Source organism: Balaenoptera borealis (genome assembly GCF_965194805.1).
Source record: "Balaenoptera borealis genome assembly, chromosome: 8".
Classification (NCBI taxonomy): Eukaryota; Metazoa; Chordata; class Mammalia; order Artiodactyla; family Balaenopteridae; genus Balaenoptera; species Balaenoptera borealis.
In genome coordinates, this window is record NC_138865.1 from 2,644,167 (window position 1) to 2,667,186 (window position 23,020).

The following is a 23,020-nucleotide window of genomic DNA, read 5'->3' on the forward strand; positions in this document are numbered from 1 at the left end:
AGAAAGCTCCTTACTTCCAAGTGGCTAGATCAGTCAGAGTTCCACCTCCCTGCAATCATTGCTGTTGAGGCTTTTTGTTTGTTTTTTAATTTTTGGCTGTGTTGGGTCTTCGTTGCAGTGTGCGGGCTTCTCATTGCGGTGGCGTCTCTTGTTGCGGAGCATGGGCTCTAGGCACTCGGGCTTCAGTAGTTGTGGCATGCAGGCTCAGTAGTTGTGTCTCGCGGACTCTAGAGCACAGGCTCAGTAGTTGTGGTGCACGGGCTTTAGTTGCTCCGCGGCATGTGGCATCTTCCCGGACCAGGGATTGAACCCGTGTCCCCTGCGTTGGCAGGCAGATTCCTAACCACTGCGCCACCAGGGAAGCCCTGCTCTTGAGACTTTTGTTCGTCTCTCTGGCTGCTGACATTTGGGATTTTCTTTTCTTCTTTCTCTGGGGTTGATTGTGCCTGCTGTTGTGTCAGATAGCTGACTGACACGCCTTTGAAACTTAGCCATGGTCCTCAGCCCTACCCAGTCCGCTTGATGAGAGGGCAGAACCTTGTTGGAAGCTATGAAGAAGCAGCGTACCTCCCTCAGGCTCTGGGTTCCAGGTCTCCCTCGTTCTGCTCCCCACCCCCCAGCTCTGGTGCTGAACTGCTCAGTGTGTGCAGTTCGGGGGCTAGACTGGTGCACTCAGGGTCGCCATCCCCTCACTGTAGTCTGGCCTGGGACAGGACTAAAGCCTGGGTGTGTAATCCTGCCGTTGGAAAGAACGCTCTGGTTCTGAGTCCTGCAAGCTGCTGGAGACTGCACTTTGTTTCTTCCAGCTGTTTTGAATCAATCAAGTCAGAAACCGAGCAGATACCTTAGATTTCTCCTTCACGTTCCTCGCATTTTGTTAGCTACCATGGCCTCTTAACTGTCCCTCGTAGCCCTTCCTGCTCCTTCATGTGGCCATGACTCAGTTTGGTGACGGCCTCACTGTGCTGTGTCCAGGGCTCTTCAAGGTCTCCTGGAGTCCTCCCCGGATCACTCTCGCCCTTCTCCTCTGCCTTCCACGCTGCTGCTGCTGTTGGCTTGTTAAACTTTGTATCTGATCAGGTGATTTCTCTTTTAAACCTCTTAGTGGTTTCCCACGTGTTGTCACGGGTAAGTTCCTCAGCAGGACCTAGGAGCGCCTGCCTTTCTCTGGCGTCCGTCCACCTCCCCGGCTACTCTCCAGCCCCTACCTCTTCCATAAGCTACCCGAGCAGGCTTTATTATGCTGCTGTGTTTTTGCACGTACTTCTTCCTTTTCCTTTACTGACTTGGCACCTCATAGTTGGCCTAGTTAACGCATCCGAATCCTTCAGTACTCGTTTCCTCTTTCAGTGTTTGCAGACTTTCCCAGGCAGCAGCTTGTTCCTGCTCAGTGTCGTCATGTACCTCGTGCAGACTTCTCCTGTGGCACTTCTCACACCATATGCCATTGTTTGTCTGTCTTTCACCTTCACTGCCTTGGGAATAGGGACCATTTCTTACGCATCACCCCAGCACATGCTGGGTGCTCAGCAGATGGTTGTTAAATACATTCATCAGTGACTCTCAAAACTGACTTTGGCTGCTAGGTAGATGGTGATCCTGTAACCTGAGATAGGGAGGGGGGAGGGCAAATGTGTATTCGGCTGGGGTCTTGTCGAATTCGAGTTCCTGTGCAACATCCAAGTACAGATGTATGAGTCATTCGTTAGGCACTTGCTAGTCATTCATACTGTAGATATTCACTGACCCAGCAAGATTCTGTAGCTATAGACCAGACTATTCTAAAATTTGTATGGAAAGGCGGAGGAACTAGAATAACCAAAACAATTTTGAAAAATAAGAACCAAGTGTGAGAAATCAATCTATCCAATTTCAAGAGCTCGGGCAGTCAATACTGTCCTTACTGCTGTAGGTATAGACACACAGATCAATGACACAGAACAGAGAAGTCTGAAATAGACTCACACAAATATGCCCCGCTAATTTTTGACAGAGACCCCCAAACAATTCAGTGGAAGGAAGATAACTTTTTTGGCGAATGGCATTGGAGCAGTTGGATAGCCATACGTCCAAAAACAAAAACAAACTTCAACCTGTGTCTTACAACTTATGCAAAGATTCACTCAACATGGACCACAGACTTAAATGTAACATGTAAGACTATAAAAATTTTAGGAAAAAATTTAGGAGGAAATCTTTGGTAGGTAGATTTCCTAGAGTTGACGCCAAAAGCACGCTCCTTAAGGGAAATACTGACAAGTTGAACTTCATCAAAATTACTTTTGCTCTGTGATAGACCCTGTCAAAAGGAAGAAAACTAAGCTACTGAGTGGGAGAAAATATTTGCAAGCAACATACCTGACAAAGGACTAGTATGTAGATTATATAGTCTAAAATATGAAACTCGGAAGTAAATCCAGTTAGAAGATCGGCAAAAGATATGAACAGTCATTTTACTGAGGAGGACGTGCAGGTAGCAAGTAAGCACATAAAAATATGTTCAACGTCATCAGCCGTTAGGGAAATACAAATGAAAAGAACAGTGAGGTACCGCTACACACGTATCAGAATGGCTAAAAAAAAAAAAAAGAAAAAAAAATCCCGACACCACAAGTGCTGGTAAGGATGTGGAGAAAGAGGCTCACCCATACGTTGTTGGTAGGGCTGTAAAATTGGGATGTTAAATTGGCAGTTTCTTTAAAAGCCAGCCATGCAGTTACCATATGGCCCAGCTGTTGCACTCCTTGGCTTTTATCCCAGAGAAATGAAGCCTTAAGTTCACAAAAAATCTGTACGTGGATATTTATAGCGGCTTTGTTTATAACAACCCAAACCTAGAAAAGAGCCAGGTAATTCTTCCACGGGTGAATGGTTAAACAAACATATGTGGTGTGTCCATATCGTGGAGCACTATTTAGCAACGAAGAGGGAAGAACTGTTGACACACACAACCCCTGGATGGCTCTCCAGAGAGTCATGCTGAGTGCAGAGAGCTAATCCCCGAAGTCGTCGACTGTACGGTTCCATTTATACAACGTTGTTGAAGTGGAAGAGTTTTAGAAATAGATTTAGATTTAGATTATTGGTTGCCAGGGGTTAAGGAAGGGGTGCGGGACTGGAAGAAAGTGGGTGAGGCTGTAAAGGGCAGCACGAGGGGTCCTTGTGATGGGAAGTTCTGTGTCAGTCAGTGTCAATATCATGATTGTGCAAGAAGTTACCATTGGAAGAAACTGAGTAAAGGGTACATAGGAGCTCTCTGTATTATTTATTACAACCACACGTGAAATCACAATATCTCGAAATAAAAAGTTTAATTTAAAAAAGTGAACCCCTCGTAGGTGCGTGGTACTGTGCTAAGCATTGCAGAGTTGAGTACAGATGGGCACAGCCAGGCCTCATGCCACCCTCCGGAGGGGAGGACTTATCACGTGAATCGGGGTGACGTTACACCTGGGCTAAGTGCTGTCAAGGAGAGGTGTGAGAACTCACAGTGAGAATTTGACCTGGTCAGGAAAGCCTGGCCCGGGTAGGAGGTAGGTTAGGAAGGCTTTCCTTATAGCTGCATGACTTTGGGCCAGTTACTGCAGCTCTTTGTGCTTCAGTTTCCTCATCTGTTAAATGAGGATGATGATAGCACCTAAGATTTAGGGTTGTGGTTGTATTTAGTACCAATCTTAAAAGAGTTAACTTGTAATGTGCTTAGGATGGTGCCTGACATATAGTAAACTCTGCTTGAGAGGTTTTTTTTAAAATTAATTAATTAATTTTTATTTTTGGCTGCGTTGGGTCTTTGTTGCTGTGCACGGGCTTTCTCCAGTTGTGGCGAGCGGGGGCTACTCTTCGTTGCGGTGCGCGGGCTTCTCGTTGCGGTGGCTTCTCTTGTTGCGGAGCACGGACTCCAGGCGCGCAGGCTTCAGTAGTTGTGGCACGTGGGCTCTAGAGCACAGGCTCAGTAGCTGTGGCGCACAGGCTTAGTTGCTCCGTGGCATGTGGGATCTTCCTGGACCAGGGCACGGACCCATGTCTCCTGCATTGGCAGGCGGATTCTTAACCACTGCGCCACCAGGGAGGTCCCTGCTTGCGAGTTTGTTAGCTGAGTAAAGGGATGCTTGAGGTGGGAGCTGAAGAATGCCTCCGAGCATTACCTAGATGAGGAGGTGAGGGTCTGTTCCAGGCTCAGGGAGCAGCTACGCCTAGGGCAGGAGCTGGGGCCGGCCTGGTGGGGCTGAGAGGGAGGTGTGCGCCCCAGGAGAGGCAGCAGAGGCCGGGCTGCGTGGGCTTTGTGCGCTGTGTGGAGGAGTTCGTCTGCTGAGCGTGGCGAGACGTGGTGAAGACCTAAATCCATGGCACGGGCAGAGATGACCCATCAGACCTGCGCTTAGAAAAGACCATGCTGGCTGCGGTGTGATCAGATGACAGAGGTCAGGGTGACTGTACACAGGTCATTTGGGAACTCACTGCAGTGCACCAGGCCTTCTCCCTAGAGATTTTCACGGGTTAGCTCTACTCTTCCTAGCTCTGCAAGAATATATTTGCAAGCCGCTGTGTCTATTATAATGTTTTGTAATGGTTTTGAATATGTTTTTGACAATTTAAAAGGAAAAAAATGACTTTGTAGTGTTGTTTTCGTTTTTTATGTGGCAAATTTCAGCTGCTGTATTATAGTTTAAATAGCCTTTTGTAGTCAAGCCTGGGAATCGAGTTTGAAACCTGAAGTGATTTAACACCGGTGTCCAGATTCCTTCTGTGTATTTCTTTTATGCTACCATAGAATCTTGACTATTTTATAGCAGTGCTGTGCAATAAAAACATTTGTGCTGCAAATTCAAGACACATATGAAATTTTCAATTTCTTAGTGTACACATTAAAAAGGTAAAAAGGAAATGGTGAGATTAATTTTAATAATATATTTTATCTGAAGTGTTATTTCAGCATGGAATCAATATGAAATTTTTAATGAAATATTTGACATTCTTTTTTGTCATGAAGTCCGACAAGTGCTGTAGGTATTTCTCCTTAGAGCCGTGTTTCAGGACTAGTGGCCGCTGATCAGACAGTTCAGCTCTACAGGTTTCTGGGTTAATAAGAATAGTTTTTTTTAAGTTATTGAATTTATAGAAATAGGAACCCATGCAGGCCTGAGTTTAATAAACCTTTGGAACAGAGTTGGTTCCTCTTGTTATAAGGAAAGGTATGGAGTCTAGATGTCTCAGAGGTGTTCGTGAAATGAAGTTTTTAAACATTTTGAAAGGGTTAAGTTAGCAGTTATCACTAGTGGTTTTTGAGGACTTTCAGGGATAAAATGGAGGAGCTATGTTGGAACTTGCTGATTGAGGGCCTGGGACACAGACAGTTTTATTTTAGAGCGATTTCTCAGTGCTGTATAGCCTCTAGCGAATTAACGTTCATTGACGTATGTTATCACATGTATTAAGCGCTTCTAGTGTGACCGCATGTAAAGAAGGGAAGAATAGAATGTCTGTGTCCTTTGCAAAATCTTAGGATATGTGCTTTGCTACATCAAAATTAAAATGACTCTTGAACTATTAATCCTTATTTTCTTTTAAAAGCCTTTTAGTTATTTACTCAAGAGCCACGATATTGAATTTGATCACCTCTATGGATACTGCAGAGTTCTTAGCATAAACAGTTATTTTCATACTATTTTATTTTAATATTTACCTTAAAATAAAACTCTTGTTTTAATTAATATAGTCTAACAAGTCCCAGTATAATAGGCTGTCTTTGGTAGAGGTAATCATAAAACATTAATAAAATTGCAAAGTGGTAAATACTTAAGGTTTTCTTTGTAACTTAGGTGCTAGGTTTTGGTTATTCTCCCAAGACCAGATGAACACTGTTGTAGAGAGGATTTGTTTATTGAAGACTGAATTCACTTCCCTTTTTCACCTGGTTGATTGAGAAAGCAGTCTGGCATTTTGACCACTATTATCCGTGTATTACATTCCAGTCACTGTGCCAGATGCTGAGACTAGAGCTCTCAAGCTTCACCTTCTCTCAGGTGGTCTTTAAGTTAGGGAATTTATATAGTATACCTTTTAAAAGTAGTTATCAGTATTTGATTTTTCTAAAAAGTGTAAAAGCTTTACAAATAATTTTTAATCGTTGCAGCTCTTTGAGGTTGTTTTTCCACGTGCCAAAGGAACGTTCACTGAGGACAAGAGATTGTCTTAAAACCCTTCAAATCTTCGGGGCTAGAATTCAGCACTCGACTTGGAGTGCGCGTAACTGCGTGCGTCCTTTACTTTCTGTGTGTACTCACCATGACGAAGCCAAGAAGTCTTGCTTTGCCAGGCTTACTTGGTGGACCGCGCCTACGGCTTCACCTTTCAAGTCCCACACACGAACCTCTCAAGCCTATCGCTGGTGTCTAGCTCGCTAATGTTGAACTGTCATTTGGATGTTGAGCAAGTAAGGTGGATGCATTTAAAACATCAAACTGTTTAGGAGTTACATTGTTTTTAAAGTATGGAGTAAGAACAGTGAAACGTGTGCTTACTTGTTATCTGCTGGGAAAAAATAGAAATCGTGACCTGTTATCATACTTTTCATGGCTGATATTTGACCATGGGCTCCGAAGGTTTAAATTTTTAAATGGGGACTTCCCTGGTGGCGCAGTGGTTAAGAATCCACCTGCCAGTGCAGGGGACACGGGTTCGAGCCCTGGTCCGGGAGAATCCCACATGCCGCGGTGCAGCTAAGCCCGTACGCCACAACTACTGAGCCTGCGCTCTAGAGCCCGCGAGCCACAACTACTGAGCCTGTGCTCTAGAGCCTGCGAGCCACAACTACTGAGCCCATGCACCACAACTACTGAAGCCTGCGCCTAGAGCCCGTGCTCCGCAACAAGAGAAGCCACTGCAATGAGAAGCCCGCGCACCACAATGAAGAGTAGCCCCCGCTCGCTGCAACTAGAGAAAGCCTGCGCGCAGCAACAAAGACCCAACACAGCCAAAAATAAATAAATAAAATAAATAAATTTTAAAATGATGAAAGAATGAAATTTTAAAAATGTTTAAATGACAGTATTTTAAAATTAGTATTTGCATCTGGTAAGATATTCAAAAGGGACATACAGTTTCCCTTTCAGACCTGGTACTTCAGCCACTGTTCCTTTTCCCTGTGGGCAGCTTTCTTGGAACTCCCTCCAGAGATGGTCTGTACATACACAACCAGTTGTGGACTGTATTTCATCCTTTACCACAGCCCCCCTTTTTCGGGGGGACCCCCGACATATATTGTAGTGTACTATAAACCCTTCTCTGTACTTTGTGTTTTAACTTAACAATTGATCTTGGAGATTGTTTTATACCACTACCTGAAGAAATTCTTCATTCCTTTTTACAGCTTCTTGGTGAGAATGGAATTATTAAATGATCCCCAAAGACTTAACACAATAGAGTTAGCTATTGTTACAGTGAATGAAGTTAGTATATATATATTTTTAATACAGCGATCAGAAGTTTCCTTTGACTTGTTAAAGTAGGTGATTTTTATTATATGTTGGGAAAATATTAAAGCCATTTCTCCCCCTTTGTTTTTTCAGATAACCAGACAGCTAAATGGAGTCTGAGCAGCTGTTTCATAGAGGCTACTATAGAAACAGCTACAACAGTATAACTAGTGCAAGTAGTGATGAGGAGCTTTTAGACGGAGCAGGTGTGATTATGGACTTTCAGACTTCTGAAGATGACAACTTGTTAGATGGTGACACAGTAGTAGGTAAGTTTGGCATTGCAACTCTTAATATTTATAGTCATGAATGTCTGCTAATGAATATATACATTGTTTTACTGAGGTTAAGTCTTGGAGTTACTTTTCTTTTTAACTGTGGTATTTCATATAACAAACTTAACCATTTTAAGAGTGTACAGTTCAGTGGCATTTAGTACCTTTACAGTGTTATGCAACTGCCATTTGTGTCTAGTTTTCTTTACCCCAAAAGAAAGCCTTGTATATGGGTAAACTTTAAAATGTTAGTATACATAGTACAGAGAGGTATACAGCTGTAATTGGAGCTGTCAGAAGAACAGAACTGATGGGACAGAGAGAGAGAGAGGCATGTAGAAGGAGATTTATTATGAAAGATTGGCTCATGTGACTGTGAAGGCTAAGTCCCACCGTCTGCCGTCTGCAAACTGGGGGCCCGGGAGAGCTGGTGGTGTAGTTCCAGTCCAGACCCAAAGGCCTGAGAACCAGGGCAGCCAGTGGCGTAATCCCAGTCTGAGTGCGAAGGCCCAGACCCAGGAGTGCTGATGCCCCAGGGCAGAAGAAAGATATCCCAAATCAAGCAGAGAGCAAAGTTTTTAGGCTGCCGATTCAAACGCCTATCTCTTCTGGAAAGACCCTCACGGACACACCCAGAAATGATGTTCTGCCAGCTATCTGGGCATCCTGAAGTCCAGTCAAGTTGACACATAATATTAACGATCACAACAATCATCACATCACAAGCGTGGAAAGTAATGAATTTCTACAAAGTGAACACACTCATATACCTCAATCAAGAAATAAAACATGACCGGTTCCCCCAGAATCCTCCCTTGTTCCCCCTTCCAGTTTCAAAGGTAACTATTATTTTGATTTCTATCACCACAGATTACTCTTGCAGGTATTTAAACTTTATATAAATGGATTTGTACTATATATACTCTTGAGTGTGGTGTCATTTACTTATGTTTTGATTCATCTGTTTTGTTTATATAGCAGTAGTTAAATTTATTTTCATTGCCATGTAGTATGCCATTGTGTAAATATGCTGCAATTTATCTGTTCTACCCATCATATATTGTTAAAGGGTATTTAGGTTTTTTAATTAAAATTTTTTTTTTAGATTTTGGCTATTAATAATAATGGTGCTGAGAATTTTCATATACATATATTTTAGTGCATATCATGTACACAGTTCTGTAGGATTTATACCTCAGAATGGCATCTTAGATGACAGGGTGTGTGGGTCTCAGTGCTACTACATACTGTTAAAGATAGTTCCAAAGTGGTTGTAACCTGTACATTCTGTCAGCAGTGTGTGAGAGTTTTGGTTGCTTCACACCTTCACCAATACTTGATGTTATCAGTTTTTAAAATTTTGGCTATTTTAATTGTGGGTGCAGTAATCTCATATTTTGGTTTTAATTTACATTTGCCTAATGACCTGTGAGTTTAAGTGCCTTTGGTATGTTGATTGGCTTTTTAGATAGCCTCTTTTGAAGTGCCTGTTCAATCTTTTTGCCTATTTTATAAGAGTTCTTTATGCTTTCTGATTGAGTCCTTTGTTAGGTTTATGTATTGCAAATGTCTTCTCTTGCTCTGTGGTATGCCTTTTCACTCTTAATGGACTCTTTTGATGAAGGTGTCGTCAATTTTAATGAAAACCAGTTAATCTTTTCCTTTATTTTTTATACTTTTTGTGTTCTGTTTAAGATAGCTTCCCATACCTCAAGGTCAAGAAGATATTCTCTCATTTTCTCCTAGAAGTTTTATTTTTTGTGTCTTTCACATTTAGATTTATAATCTACCTGCAATTAATTTTTATATGTGATGTGAGTTAAGTGTTCAGATTCATTTTTTCCCCACGTGGATAACTAGTTGGCCCATATATTGAAAAAACCTTCCATTCTCCAGTGTACTGCACTGACATCTTTGTCATCTATCAAGTGGATGTGTTTCTGTAGGTCTTTTTCTTGACTGTTTACTCGGTTACATTGAAATATTTGGCTATCTTTGTACCAAAACCCAGCATATATATGAGTTTTGTTTTTCACATTGGTTTTATGTGAATGTAGTCCATTTACATTTAATGTAACCACTGATAGATTTAAGTTCAAATCTACTATATTTGTGTTCTATTTGTCACAGCTGGGTTTTTTTCCTTGCTTTCTTTCTCTTCCCCCCAGTACCCTGTTAGTTATGCATTCTCTTATATTTTGTTTGGTGGGTTACTCTAGAGATTATAACGTGCACTCTTATTAGTTCTACTATAAATTAGTACTTTTACCACTTTATGGGAAATGTAAGGGCCTTTCGATACTTTACCTCTTTTTATCCCTCCTCCTGCTTTTTGTGCCATTGTTGTCCTCTCTGTTAATTCTTCATATATTTTAAACTGCATGAGACATTATTATTGTCATCTTATGTCAATGTCTATTTAGATTTTGTGGCTTTACTTTTTCCATTGCTCTTCATTCTATCCTGCGTTTTCATGTTTCTGTCTGGGATAGTTATCTTTCTGCCTGAAGAACTCTCATTAGTATTTCTTTTAATTATAATCTACTAGCAATAAATTCACTCAGTTTTTGTACAAGCCTTTGTTTCACCTTTATTTTTTTAATTTTATTTATTTATTTATTTATTTATGGCTGTGTTGGGTCTTCGTTTCTGTGTGAGGGCTTTCTCTAGTTGCGGCAAGTGGGGACCACTCTTCATCGCGGTGCGCAGGCCTCTCACTATCGTGGCCTCTCCCGTTGCGGAGCACAGGCTCCAGACACGCAGGCTCAGCAGTTGTGGCTCACGGGTCTAGTTGCTCTGTGGCATGTGGGATCTTCCCAGACCAGGGCTGGAACCCGTGTCCCCTGCATTGGCAGGCAGACTCTCAATCACTGCACCACCAGGGAAGCCCTCACCTTTATTTTTGAAGGATATTTTTGCAGCTGTATTCCAGATCTACAGTTATCTTCTTATCTTCTTTGAACACTTTAAAGATGTAATTTTGGTGTCATTTGCCATCTGCTGAAAAGTCAGCTATCAGTTGTATTTTTCCCCCACTCTGGCTTCTTTTAAGGCTTTTTTCTTTGTCTTTGGTTTTTCAGAAGCTTAACCATAGTGTGCCTAACTGTGGTTTTCTTTGTATTTATTCTGGCTGGGGTTACTAGAACTCCTGAATTGTGACTTGATTTTTTTTTTTTATTTCATCTTTGCATAATTTTGACCAGTGTGTCCTCAAATACTGTTTCTGCCATCTCCCCTGCCCACCCCCCCCCCCCCCGCCTCTGCTTTTAGGACTCCAATCACATGTGTTACATCTTTTCACTGAGATCCTTATGTCTCTTATGCTCTTTTCTGTATTTTCCTTTTTTCATTTAGATATTTCAACTCATTAGGGTAAATACCAAGGAACAGGATAGCTGGATCAAATACTATGTTTAGTGTTGTGAGAAGCTGCCAAACTGTCTTCCAAAGTGGCTGTACCATTTTGCATTCCCACTGGCAGTGAATGAGCGTTCCAGTGCTCCACGTCCTTGTCAGCATTGGGTGTTGTCAGTGTTCTGGATTTGTTGCAGCAGGTGTGTAGTGCTATCTCATTGTTTTCTATCAGGTTTTGAATTTCAGTTATTTATCAGTCATGAAATTTCCATTTGATTATTTTTTTTCTTTATGTTTTTGGCTGCATCGGGTCTTAGTTGCGGCACACGGGGGTCTTCATTGAGGCACGCAGGATCTTTCGTTGCGGTGCAGGCTGTTTGCTGTGGCTCGTGGGCTTCTCTCTAGCTGTGGTGCGCAGGTTTCTCTCTAGGTGTGGCGCGCAGGCTCCAGGGTGCGTGGGTTCTGTAGTTTGCGGCACGCAGGCTCTCTTGTTGAGGCGCGCAAGCTCAGTAGTTGTGGCACGTGGGCTTAGTTGCCCCACGGCATGTGGGATCTTAGCTCCCTGACCAGAGATTGAACCCGCGTCCCCTGCATTGGAAGGCGGATTCTTTGACCCTGGACCGCCAAGGAAGTCCCTCCGTTTGATTATTTTTAAGTAGACTTCTGTATTCTGGGAGAAATTCTGTGTGTGTGTGTTTTTCCATATTAATCACTTGTTTAAAGTCTGTGTCTGAGTCTTCTAATGTATGGATCACCTGCGGGTCTGTATCTTTTGCCTCTTTTTCCTCTTGGTTTTCAGTCTTTTGGCTCTACTGTGGATGGGCTTTGTAATTTTTTGCGGAATGCTGGATATTGTATACAAATAATTATAGATGCTCTGGATGATATCTTCACCATAGTGTATTTAGGTTTTTTTGGCAGGCAGGTAGTCTAGGATCCAATTACAATGATCCCATCAAAGATGGAGAGAATTTGCAGCCTGGTTTCAGACTTTCTGAGGGTTAGTCTATTTTGGGCTGACTTTATTTTTAGGGCACAGCCCCTTGAGGATTTTAGTAGAAAGCCTACTAAAGTGTGTATACGAAGACTCTTTCTCTTTCTTGGGCCCTGAAATTCAGTTTCTGTCTCTCTGGCATTTTGAAACTGATGACAGCTCTGCTTATCATTTTAGTCTCTTAACCACTGCCGTGTGCTTGGTTTCTCAACCTCTTGCTCATGAAGTTTAGGAATTGTAGATATTTTTAAGGAAAAGCATTTTGGCATGAACTGTTCTGTCTCTTTTCTCCAGGATATTGGCCCGTTCAAGTCCACTTGCCTTGGTGGTTTTGTCTCTGTGGCCCCGTGAGACTGGTGAAAGCTCCCAGCTGGGCCTCTCAGTCACGGTGCTGCTCTGAACCAGGAAACGACTCAGGGCAAACAGTGGCCGAGGCTGTTGGGTTTACCTGTTTCACTTCTTCTCGCAATGTTGGCACTTCAGGTTCTCACTGCCTTGTATCTTCTCCGGCTATTTTGTTGAATGTTCTTTGATTTAAAAACAGCAGCAGCAGTATTTTGCTGTTATAAATCATTGGCTCGCCTCATCATTGATGGAGTTTTTCCTAATTTTAATTACAAGTTATAAACCAGCTAAACACATGTATTCATAATTTGAAAAAACCAGGTGAAATTTAACAGTATACCCACTTTTCTGTGTTTCAGTAGCTCCTTGGCCCTGTATGTGAAACAGAGAAGTAATGCAGGGCAGTAGAAAGACACAGGAGGACCTAGCTCTTTCCATCTTTCCACACTGCCATCCAGTGTTGGTGATGTCTTCACTCATGGTTTTCCATAGGACACAGTGTCACGTAGGAAGGAAGGGGCAAGGGGGGAAGAAAGGGTCTTTTTCTGTTCTTTTTTTTTTTCTTTATCAGGGAGGACAATTTTCTAGAACACAGAACACACTCTTACATCACTGGCCAGAAGTGGGTTACATGACCACACCTAGACTGATCACTGACTAGGAGGATTATTGACTGGTTAGAACGATCATGATTTGTTCCCTGCAGTTAGGCACATTACCAACCAAACAAAATTAAGGTTCTGTTAACAAGGGAGAAGTTGGAATGACCATAGGGTAAGCAACCATTAATGTTTCCCGTACAGAGTCTGTCCTCTGAGTTAGCTTAGTTGAAGGTACAAGTTGTGGAACAGCAGTTGAGGACAGCTATCTAAGTGTCAAATTGGGTGCTACAGATTATAAATTTTACATCTCGAAAAAAGGATATTATTTCAATACCTGTTTAGAATTTTGGAGTGTTCTGGAAAGGGAGATAATGCACGAAGGCCCAGCGGTAGGAAAAGACATTAGGTTGTGAGACAGTGAATGTCCTTGGTAGGATGGTGATATCTTTTCTTTCGGCAGAGCCGAAGTGGTTCTGTTCTGTAGCTGGGAGAGGACAGCCTTGCGGTAGAAGAAGTGCGGGCCTCAGCGAGACCTCCCTGCCCGGGCCACGGCAGGTGCCCAAGAAGAGAGCTCACCTCTGTGTCTGCTCTGTGTATGGAGCATGAAAGTAGACAGTGGAGAAGCAGTTGAGTCTTAAATATTCTTTTATGACTCAATATCTCTCTAGAATACCAAAGAATAATTAATCACTGGAAAGCGCTGGTAGTGTCTGGCATATGTGTTGAGTAGAAATCTTAGGTTCATTGGCTTTCAAGTTGTAGACCTGAACTTACATCTTGGCCCTGCCAGTTACTCGCTCTGTAACCCTTGCAAGTCGCTTTGCCTAAGTTGTTTCCTCTGTAACTAGTAGTGGTACTCTTTTCTTCTGTGTTCCTTCCCCTTTAGGTGTATTAGACTTTGTTCCCCCAACTTGAACAATTTCCTTTTAATTTAGCATTCAAGTGAGATGTCAGGAACATTTCTGGTAGTATTAAAAAGAGATGTAGCTCTAAAACTAAAATCCGACTCTGAATTAGGATTTAGGTTGTAGAGATAAACCACTTCGGACTCCCCTGACTCCGGTGGATAATGGAGTTACTTATTTGTTACACAGCTAGCCCTTGTTTTGAAAACAAAGAGATGGACCCACATCTCAAAAATGAAATCAGCCTTGTCTGCTCACAGTGAATCCTAAATAATCCAGAACACACTGTGACTAAAAAATAGGAGTTATCCTTAATAATGATGACTAATCAGTAGTATCGAAAATCTAAACTAGGAAAAAGCTGAAAAATTAGACTTGATATGTATTTATATTAAGTATATTGAGTGAGTCACTTAAGTCTAAAATTCAGATTCTTTGGAAAATGCAAAATTTTTCATTACAAGTAGCAGGAAGGGAGTGCCAAGGTTTTGTTGTCAGAGTTGTATTCATTAAAGAGAACCATAAGGTTCTTGCTTCATTGAAGATGAAACACACAAGCGTTCCTCTGTACACCTGCAGTGTTATTCTTAAATGTACGGCTCTCACTGGGAGTAAGAAAACTGACTGACGGGGTGAAAACTAGAGTCGGCCACTGTTCAGCAAATTAACTCTCAACAATTAATTTGTGTTAATGATGGTAATGAGTTTAACATTTAGATTCTTATATCCCTCTTCGTCAGGCGTGAATTGTGAATAGTATGGCTTACTTGCTGTATCAGAAGTCACTCCCAGCTTTCTAGATTGTGTGTAAATGGTAGTGTCACAAACCGAGAGAGGAAGTGGGCAAGGAGCGGTACCATCCAGAGGGCTCACTCCTGATTGCTTCTGTCTCCTGTCTATAGAGAACCTTAAACAAACTTTGGAAATACTAAATTCAAATGTCAGGTGTTACATTTTTTTCCAGACTTTGGGACATATAATCACTGGGAATGGAATGCAGAGACATCACATAGACTGTTGTATTCTGTTTCACATATGTATCGCATCCTGAGCCTCAGAACTCAAACCACGTACAGCTGCATGGGCTGAGAGGTGGATTGTTCTGTTCTAGGTCTTGTGACCCTTCCACCTCTGCTCAAACTTAACTTACCTTCTGAGCTGTTACAAGAGATTCCAGCATTTTCATTTGAATATCTACTGTTAGATTTCGCTTTATTCAAAATGTTGTGATTTTATTTGTCACATACCCTCTGGGTGGTGTGTTTGTCAGAACTGTCTCTACTAGAAATTTCAGCAGGAAGGTCCTGGCGAAGTGGACGCAGAGGGACCATGCCAGAAGCTGGCTGGCCGTCGACAGGATGCCTCTTAGGATGTGGCCAAACCTCGCAGTCCAGGGCCCAGCCCGTTGTCCTGCAGACACAGAAGCATGGCATCAGCCCAGGAAACTGGGCTGTGTCTTAGAAGTGGATTCATATTAACCAGGATCTTGTATCTTGTTAGGTAAAAGTGCTAATGTATTTACAGTGAGTAATATCCTAATGCTTTACTTCGTTTGAAAGAAAGGACGTAAAGCAGCGTATAAAGATACACAAAATTCAGTAATTAAGATAAGTATTTGAGAAGGCTGAAGCAAAGGGAAAACAGGTTGAAATGACGTAAAATGTAGAGATGAATGAGGCCAATGGATACTTATTAGTGATATACTACACTTTCTGAGGGGAGACTAGGAATTTGGCTCTAAGCTTTGTAGCAGCAAGTGAAATGAGGGAACCTGTTTAGTTAAGTGATTCACAGGGTTTATGAGAGAAAAACCCTATCAGTTTCTCAGCAGAAGCCCTATTACTGATATTAAGATAATCCATTTTTGAGTAACATTATGAAGTGGTTCCTATCTATGTACTAGACTGATTTTCAAGACTATGCTTGGAGTAAACAGCAGTGATTTTCACAGGGCATTTGTGATAACATCCATCAGTATTGCTGACTTGAATCACAAGACCTAATTCCACAAGGGTACTGTATTATATGGTACAGGCATTGATTATTTATGATGATCTGGCAGGATCCATAGATGTATTTTAGAGTATCTTGGAATAGATGGACAGTATGAAGAGTTTCAGAAGTCATCAAGGTATATTATTATTGTGATTTTTTTTTTGCTGAAGGTTTGATATATATTAGATAGCAGTGATTTTAGAATTATATTTCGGAATTATAACACAGCTATTTACTTACATTCAGCTCGTTTTCCTTAAGAAGTTGAAAAGCCTAACAAAACCTAAGACTGAATAGAAGCCACTAGAAGGCCTCTTAATGAAAAGTGGGCAGGGTTGGGGGTCTTTGTTTTGCACATAATTTTGTGCCTACTGGAAGTCATAGGTAAATGATTAACAGAAGGTCCAAAACTTATGTTCCATGTGACAAGGTCATGATGATTGCAGCTATGATAGATTTTAAAGGGAGTAGCTACCACAGACATTAAAAAAAAAAAAGTATCCACAAAATGCCTGGCTTTGACTAATATTTAAGTATACCTTTTAAGGCAATAGTTCTCAGACCTTTTGTTCTCAAGATCCCTTTCTATTCTTAAAAGGTTATTGAAGACCCTAACAAGCTTTTTTTTTTTTTAAATGTAGGTTATAGCTATCAATATTTACCATATTAAAAATTAAATTTCAATCCTTTATTAATTCACTTAAAAATAACAATAGTTATATTATAACATTAATAACACCTTTTATGAAAAAATAACTGTTTTCCAAAGTAAAAATAAATTGAGTGAGAAGAGCCGTTTCTTGTTTTTGTAACTATCTCTAATGTCTGGCTTCATAGGAAACATCTAGATTCTTAGATCTGCTTCTTCATTCAACCTCGTGTAATGTGTTCAGTTGAAACCTATGAGAAATATGTAAGAAAATTTGGCCTTATACAAATATATAGTTAAAGAAGAAATAATTTCATAGCCTTTGCAGATCATTGTGGATATCCTTCTTTGATACTACACCCAAACTCGACAGAGGGTAATTTCTTAAAGGTTAATTGCAGTGTGGTCAGTGAACCCATACTAATGAACTTTCTGCGTTGCGTTACATTAAAATCCATTGGCCTATCTTGTGCTTTTGAGTGGATCTATTACCCATGCATGCTTTTATAATGTGTATTAGTCATTCGGAAATTGAGGCACTGATTTATCAGTTTGCTAGGGCTGTGGTAACAAAGTACCACAGACTGGGTGGCTTAAACGACAGAAGTTAATTTCCTCACAGTTCTGGAGTCTGAAGGTCCAAGATGGAGGTTTTGGCAGGGTTGTTGGTTTCTTCTGAGGCCTCTCTCCTTCGCTTGTAAATGGCAGTCTTCTCCCTGTGTCCTCACATGGTCTGTGTATATCTGTGTCCTAATCGCTTCTTCCTTGAGGGTGCTCGTCCTACTGGATTAGGCCCTGCCCCAGTGACCTTACTGAGCCTCAGTTACCTTTTTAAAGGCCTTACCTCCAAGTCTGGTCACATTCTGAGGTGCTGGAGGCGAGGGCTTTTATCGTACGCGTTTGGTGGGACACGGTTCAGCCCATAATTCAGATTTATGCAGATCTTGCTAATGTTCATACATTTTATTACAGAAAACCAACAAGTCACATTTTGTTGCCACCAATCCCACAATCCCATCAGAAGTCTTTAAGTGCTGGGAAGCTGTCAGGCTCACATTGGTGAATACAAGTTTTCCAAAATTTAATTTTTGCTTTTCCTCAAGAAGGAACCATTGTTCCACGGTATACACAAAAAAAGGCTTTGTGTATTCTTCCCGTTAAAAGGATGTATACTCAAGAGTTGGCGATTTCGTAAAGTGAATAACTTTTACTGTTTTGTGAAGGACATTTGGAAGGGAAGCAGGCCTTTGTTCTCTGGTGATAACATGGTGGTACAGAATACAGTACCTGCTGGTCCATCTTGGTGCCACTGCTTGGCTTCGTGCTAGGTGCCAGCCTTGTACCATAAATACTGTAGAGTGAAAAAGACACATACTGTTGTATAGGCTCACTAACCCTCCCACCCCCACTCCGAGATTCCTGGGGCCTGTAAATAGGTTACTTTACATGGTAGAAGGACTTTCCAGTTTTGAGTAAGTGAGGAGTCTTGAGATGGAGCGATTTCTCTTGGATTATCTGGGTAGCTCCTTGCAGGGCGGAGGCAGGAGGCTGAGTCCGAGACCCGAGGCTGGGGTACTAAGGGAAGGGGCCGCGGCCCAACCGGAGAAGGAAGCTGAAAAGGGCAAGGGAAGACGTCTCCCCCGGAGCCTCCAGAAGGAGCGCATCCCGGCAGACACCTTGATTGTACACGCCTGACTTCCGCAGCTGGAAGAGAACATATTTGTATTGTTTCAAACCACTCAGTTTGTGGCAGTCTGTTACAGTAGCAATAGGAAACTGGTGCAAATGTATCATTTCAGTCATACACAAATGTGTTATTATGAAAATGTTTTAACCCCACAGACCCCCTGAAAAAGATCTTGGGCATCTCCAGGGATCTGTGGGGCACACGTGACCATACTGTGAGAATTCTGACTTAAGATAAGCCAGCTGCAAAATGCACGTTGGGTAACTGAATAAGGTGACTTGCTGTGTTGTATTATAAGCTATAAGAATGGAAGGGCTTATATAAAAAAAAGGGTAAAATCTGTCTGTATAATGTGATCCCAGTTCTCCTAAAATACTATATACACACACAGACCCCACACAAATTTGGAGGGAGATACACCAAAATAATGATTTTTTTTCCCTGGGTGATGGAATTTTTTTTTTTTTTTAAATGCTTTGCAGTGTTTTCCAAATTGTCACCAATTTGTCTTCAGATTTATAAAACTGAGCCAAAACTTCCAACTCACTATAAGGTGTATTTGTCAATGTAGGAAGATAGAACATATTTCATGAATAGTTTAACTTGCTTTATAACTTAAAATTTAGCCATGTGGCAAATGGGCCTTCTTTGGTTCTCTCGTGCTGGGCGTTGTAAATGTCAGGTTGGGGCTTGTGCCTGGCCGGCATATCTCCAGGTCTTTGAACATGTTTCCTCTGCCTGTAATACCAGTTAGTACATGTGCTTTGCTTCTCAGGTTACACCTCACGCCCCTAGAAGGCCTTCCCTGACTTCTCAGGTTTGGCTTAGGGGCCTCTCCTGTGTTGTGAACTGTGTTGCTTCTGTTGTACGTTTGCTTTCTTGACTTTTCTTATTTGTTTTGGTTGTAGCTTGCCTTCCTCCTAGACTAAGCCCACTATCTTTCTGTCTAATTATCCTACTAATTTGTGTTGGCCTGTAAGTCATTTATTTTTCTGTCTGCATTGTTCTGTTTAGAGCTGATCCATTATGTACTGATGACATATCTTAACTCTTGATGAGCAATCTTATTTTCCTTATTTCTAAATTTTGTGGGGCTGGGATATTAGTGAACCGTGGACAGCCACAGATGCTGTTTATTTCATCCTCCCTTCTTACAGTGTTTAATATATTGGCATACATCCAGTAGAAGCGTGTTAAAAGTTTGCTACTTTATAAAATATTCATCTGTTTAACATATTAGCTAGTCTTATTTTATAGTGTTTTGGCGTCTTTTTTCCTTTTTTTTTATTGAACGAATATTGGTGTATTGAGAAAAGTTTTGGTTTAACGGGACTCCTGTGAAGCCAGTAGGATGTTCAGTGGAGTGGTAGGAACCGTCCTTCAGCCATGTTGTTACAGCTGTGTTGCACAGGGGCCCAAAGTGGCAGTGTCATCGCCATCCAGGAGGGAGAAGACACAGGATGGGATATACCGGCTGTGTTATGTCCAGCTCCCCGACGGCACTCACTGTCTTCACGTCTGTTTCTCGTTTTTCTTATCTGAAGAATGAAGACAAAATATCAAACCTATTCTACCCACCCAACTCAGATTAGTTTTGAAAACAAAACAGAAGAATATAGTAAAAGAAATGGTGCAAATGTTGCTATTATACCTGAGAGTCCTTTGTGGCAATTTTGGCTTGGGTGCTCAGAGGTTAAACTTACTTATACTTAGTGTAGCCATTAAACAGATTACATCGTGACATTCCCATAGATTATCCTGGGTTCACAATAATCTTATATGGTTAACGTCAGGGCTTAGTGATGACTTGGCTTGCCTTGGAGAAATGCTAATTCTAGACCTGGGGCAGGGAAAATACAAGATGAGCCCAGGGAATGTGTAGTACCAGAGGAAGGAAGTGCTCAAAAACAAAAAGATGAAGGCGTGTCAAAGGAACACTGGAACTAACCTGAGAGAGTACCTAGTGACCAAACCTGGAACCGTTTGAGCAAAAACCAATAAGGTAGAATTGGATTATAACCAAAGTGTAAGATAAATATAAATGAGTACATATACATACAAATAAATAAATGGGGGGAAAAAGACAAGTCTCCCATGTAGAATTCCAAATAATTTATGTAGCTATTCCACCCTCATGGAGGAGGAGCTTAATTCCTACCTCCTTCTCCTTGGAGGGTGGGCTAGACTTAGTGACTTACTTCCAAAGAATAGAGGAGGAAATATGGTAACTCTGCAGTGGAGAAAGGTGGCGAACACTGTTATAACCGAGTACTGGATGTTCCCACCAGCCCTGAGGCCATATGGATGTCACATACCCCCAGTATGCGACGAGAAGGGCACTTGCCTTTGTGATATTCTTTCCAAAGACCCGTAACCCCAGTCTAAGCACAAGAGAAACAATAGACAAAGCTAGACTGAGGGCATGTTTTGCAGGACAAGGTCATGAAAAACAAGGAAAGACTGAGAAACTGTCAAGACCAGAGGAGTGGAGGGAGACGCATTGACTAAATGCAATGCGGTGCCCTGGATGGGACCCTGGAATAGAGACAAGACAGTAAAAGAGAAGCTGGTGAGCCAGAGAATGGCATGTCTGGGCTTGACTTAGTGGTAATGTATCAATGTCAGTTTCTTAGCTGAGAAGAATGTGCCCTGGACACGTAAGATGTTAACAGTCTGGGAAACTGAGTGAGAGGGCTTCAGGACCTCTTTGTACAATCTTTGCAACTTTTTTTTATAAATCTAAAATTAGTCCAAAGTAACGTTTATTGTAAAATATGAGTAGGAAAGAATTAACTTGTAAATAATAAAAACAAATGTGCTTATTGCAAAAAATGTGAATGAGAAAAGGTAGTAAATTGAGATCACTCGTAATCCTACTACCCATGGATAGCTGATTGTTTTGGTATCTTTTTTCTAGACTTAATTCTATGTATATTCCATTCAGCAAATAATTCTTAGCCTCTTTTATGGGCCAGGCACCATGCTAGGAGCTCGGGATAGAGCAGCAAACAAGAATGATGTGAGTCTCTCTCATGGAGTCTGTGCTCTGCTGAGAGCGAGTGAGCGCCATTAAAATAAATGATAATTCCACAAGAACCAGTTACAGTGGTGTTGTGGGAAATGCTGTAAAGAAGCAGTACGGGCGTGAGGACATGTAGGGGGGAACCTAAGATGCACCATTGGAGGCGAGAACTGAAAAATGAGGGGTGGGGCAGGTGAGGGAGGGTGGAGTGGGGGCCCTGGGAGTTCGGGTACAGGTGCAGGTACAGGCGGGGGACCCTCAGGGAGGAAGGCGTTAGGAGCTGGGTGGGGAGGGGGCTGAGGCTGAAGAGGTAGTTAAGCGAGGTTGAAATCCTGCATTTTAAGGTTTGGGCACTTTTTCCTAAAGAGTGATGGGGGAGTGATATGTTAGTAATTTTAGAAGATTATTCGGCTGCCGTGTGAGCAGGTGGATTGGAAGGGAGCGGGAGCAGGGAAGGAAGTGTGGTCGGTCAAAGGGAGGTGGTGGTGCTCTGACAGGCAGAGGGACAGATGCAGAGCCGACGGGTTCAGTATAGCTTCTGAGGTGAAATCAGGCAGACGTGCTGATTGTTTGGATGTGGTGTGGGGGTGAAAGGAGACTTAAGTGTTCTGTATTCCTAGCGCATGAAGCTGGTAATGCCATATATGAGGCGGGACCTTTTTCAGTTAATATTAAAAACATTGCCTTATGTTACAAAAGCTTACCTTAATAATTTTTAATGGTTGCATAATATTTGAATACATGAATGTATTCTAAATTCCCAGAAAAAATTACTGGGAGGAAGGCATTTATTAATATCTGCTAATGTGTAGTGAATACAGTGGTTTGAAAATGGATGGTAGAATTGTTGCTAAAAACTCTAAATGCTGCTAAGACAGTTGGAGCTCGTCGCTTGCTGTGAATAAGAATAATGAAGTTCTTTGTTTGATGGCAGCTGCAGGTAGAAAACATTAATAAAGTAATCCAAGAGTAATTTTTTAGTGAACTCAGTTTCTTGCATGGAGATTTGTAAGCAGAAACAAATTACTGATAGTGTAAAGTTGTGGGATAGCTCAGAAATCCAAGAAATGTATTCTGAGTTAGGATAATTTAACTTTGCTACAGCTTGTCAGAGGTTACGTTTGTGCATGATGTCATCAGTAGGTGACAAGTTGATTTTAGTTTCATCTGGCATCTACCGATGACATTGGTGGCATGGTTCTAATGAGTGAGGCGTTTGGCTCTAAAGTTGAATTTGGCAACATTAATTCAACCCTTTAAAAAACATGAAATGGTTACATCGTGAATCCTCAGTAAAGGGTTTTTTAGAAATTCTTAAAATCAAGTTAATAAAACACTGCCACTACCATTTAATGGCTGTCTGTCAGCAGAAGGTCAAAACTCTTTCAAACAGTCTACTCAGAATTATTTTTAGAAATGAGCAAATAATTCTAGGGTTCATCTGATACTTATTCTAAGCAATGTTCTTAATACATTTGACACCCTTCACATTCTGTTGCCAACTACCTTGTAAACATTTTCTGCACCTGTATTTCCTACTTAATATGTGTGGAGTAGGGGACTTCCCAAATTTGTGTGCTTGGATAAGGGTTAGGTCACACATTTAGGGAGAACTAACCCATACTAAGTTTATGAAGTGCTGTAATTCAAGATGTTACTAATGAACTAGGAAAAAGAACTTGGTATTGTAAAGTGGTGCCTTGATGAAATTAGCCTA

At 41.6% G+C, this 23,020-nt stretch overlaps 1 protein-coding gene across 6 annotated transcripts in view; it reads left to right on the forward strand.

Annotated features, from left to right (window-relative positions):
* CLCN3 (chloride voltage-gated channel 3) overlaps positions 1–23,020 on the forward strand; it is an 84,320-nt gene that overhangs the window by 3,999 nt on the left and 57,301 nt on the right. For 4 of the 6 annotated variants that reach the window (XM_082402103.1, XM_082402102.1, XM_082402101.1 and 1 more), the window contains exon 2: positions 7,569–7,744. In XM_082402103.1, coding sequence (XP_082258229.1) covers positions 7,585–7,744 — 160 coding nt within the window. In that variant the 5' untranslated portion in view covers positions 7,569–7,584. Of the gene's footprint in view, positions 1–7,568; positions 7,745–23,020 lie in introns of those variants that run through there. The other 2 variants (XM_082402106.1, XM_082402108.1) reach the window with 2 other exon arrangements.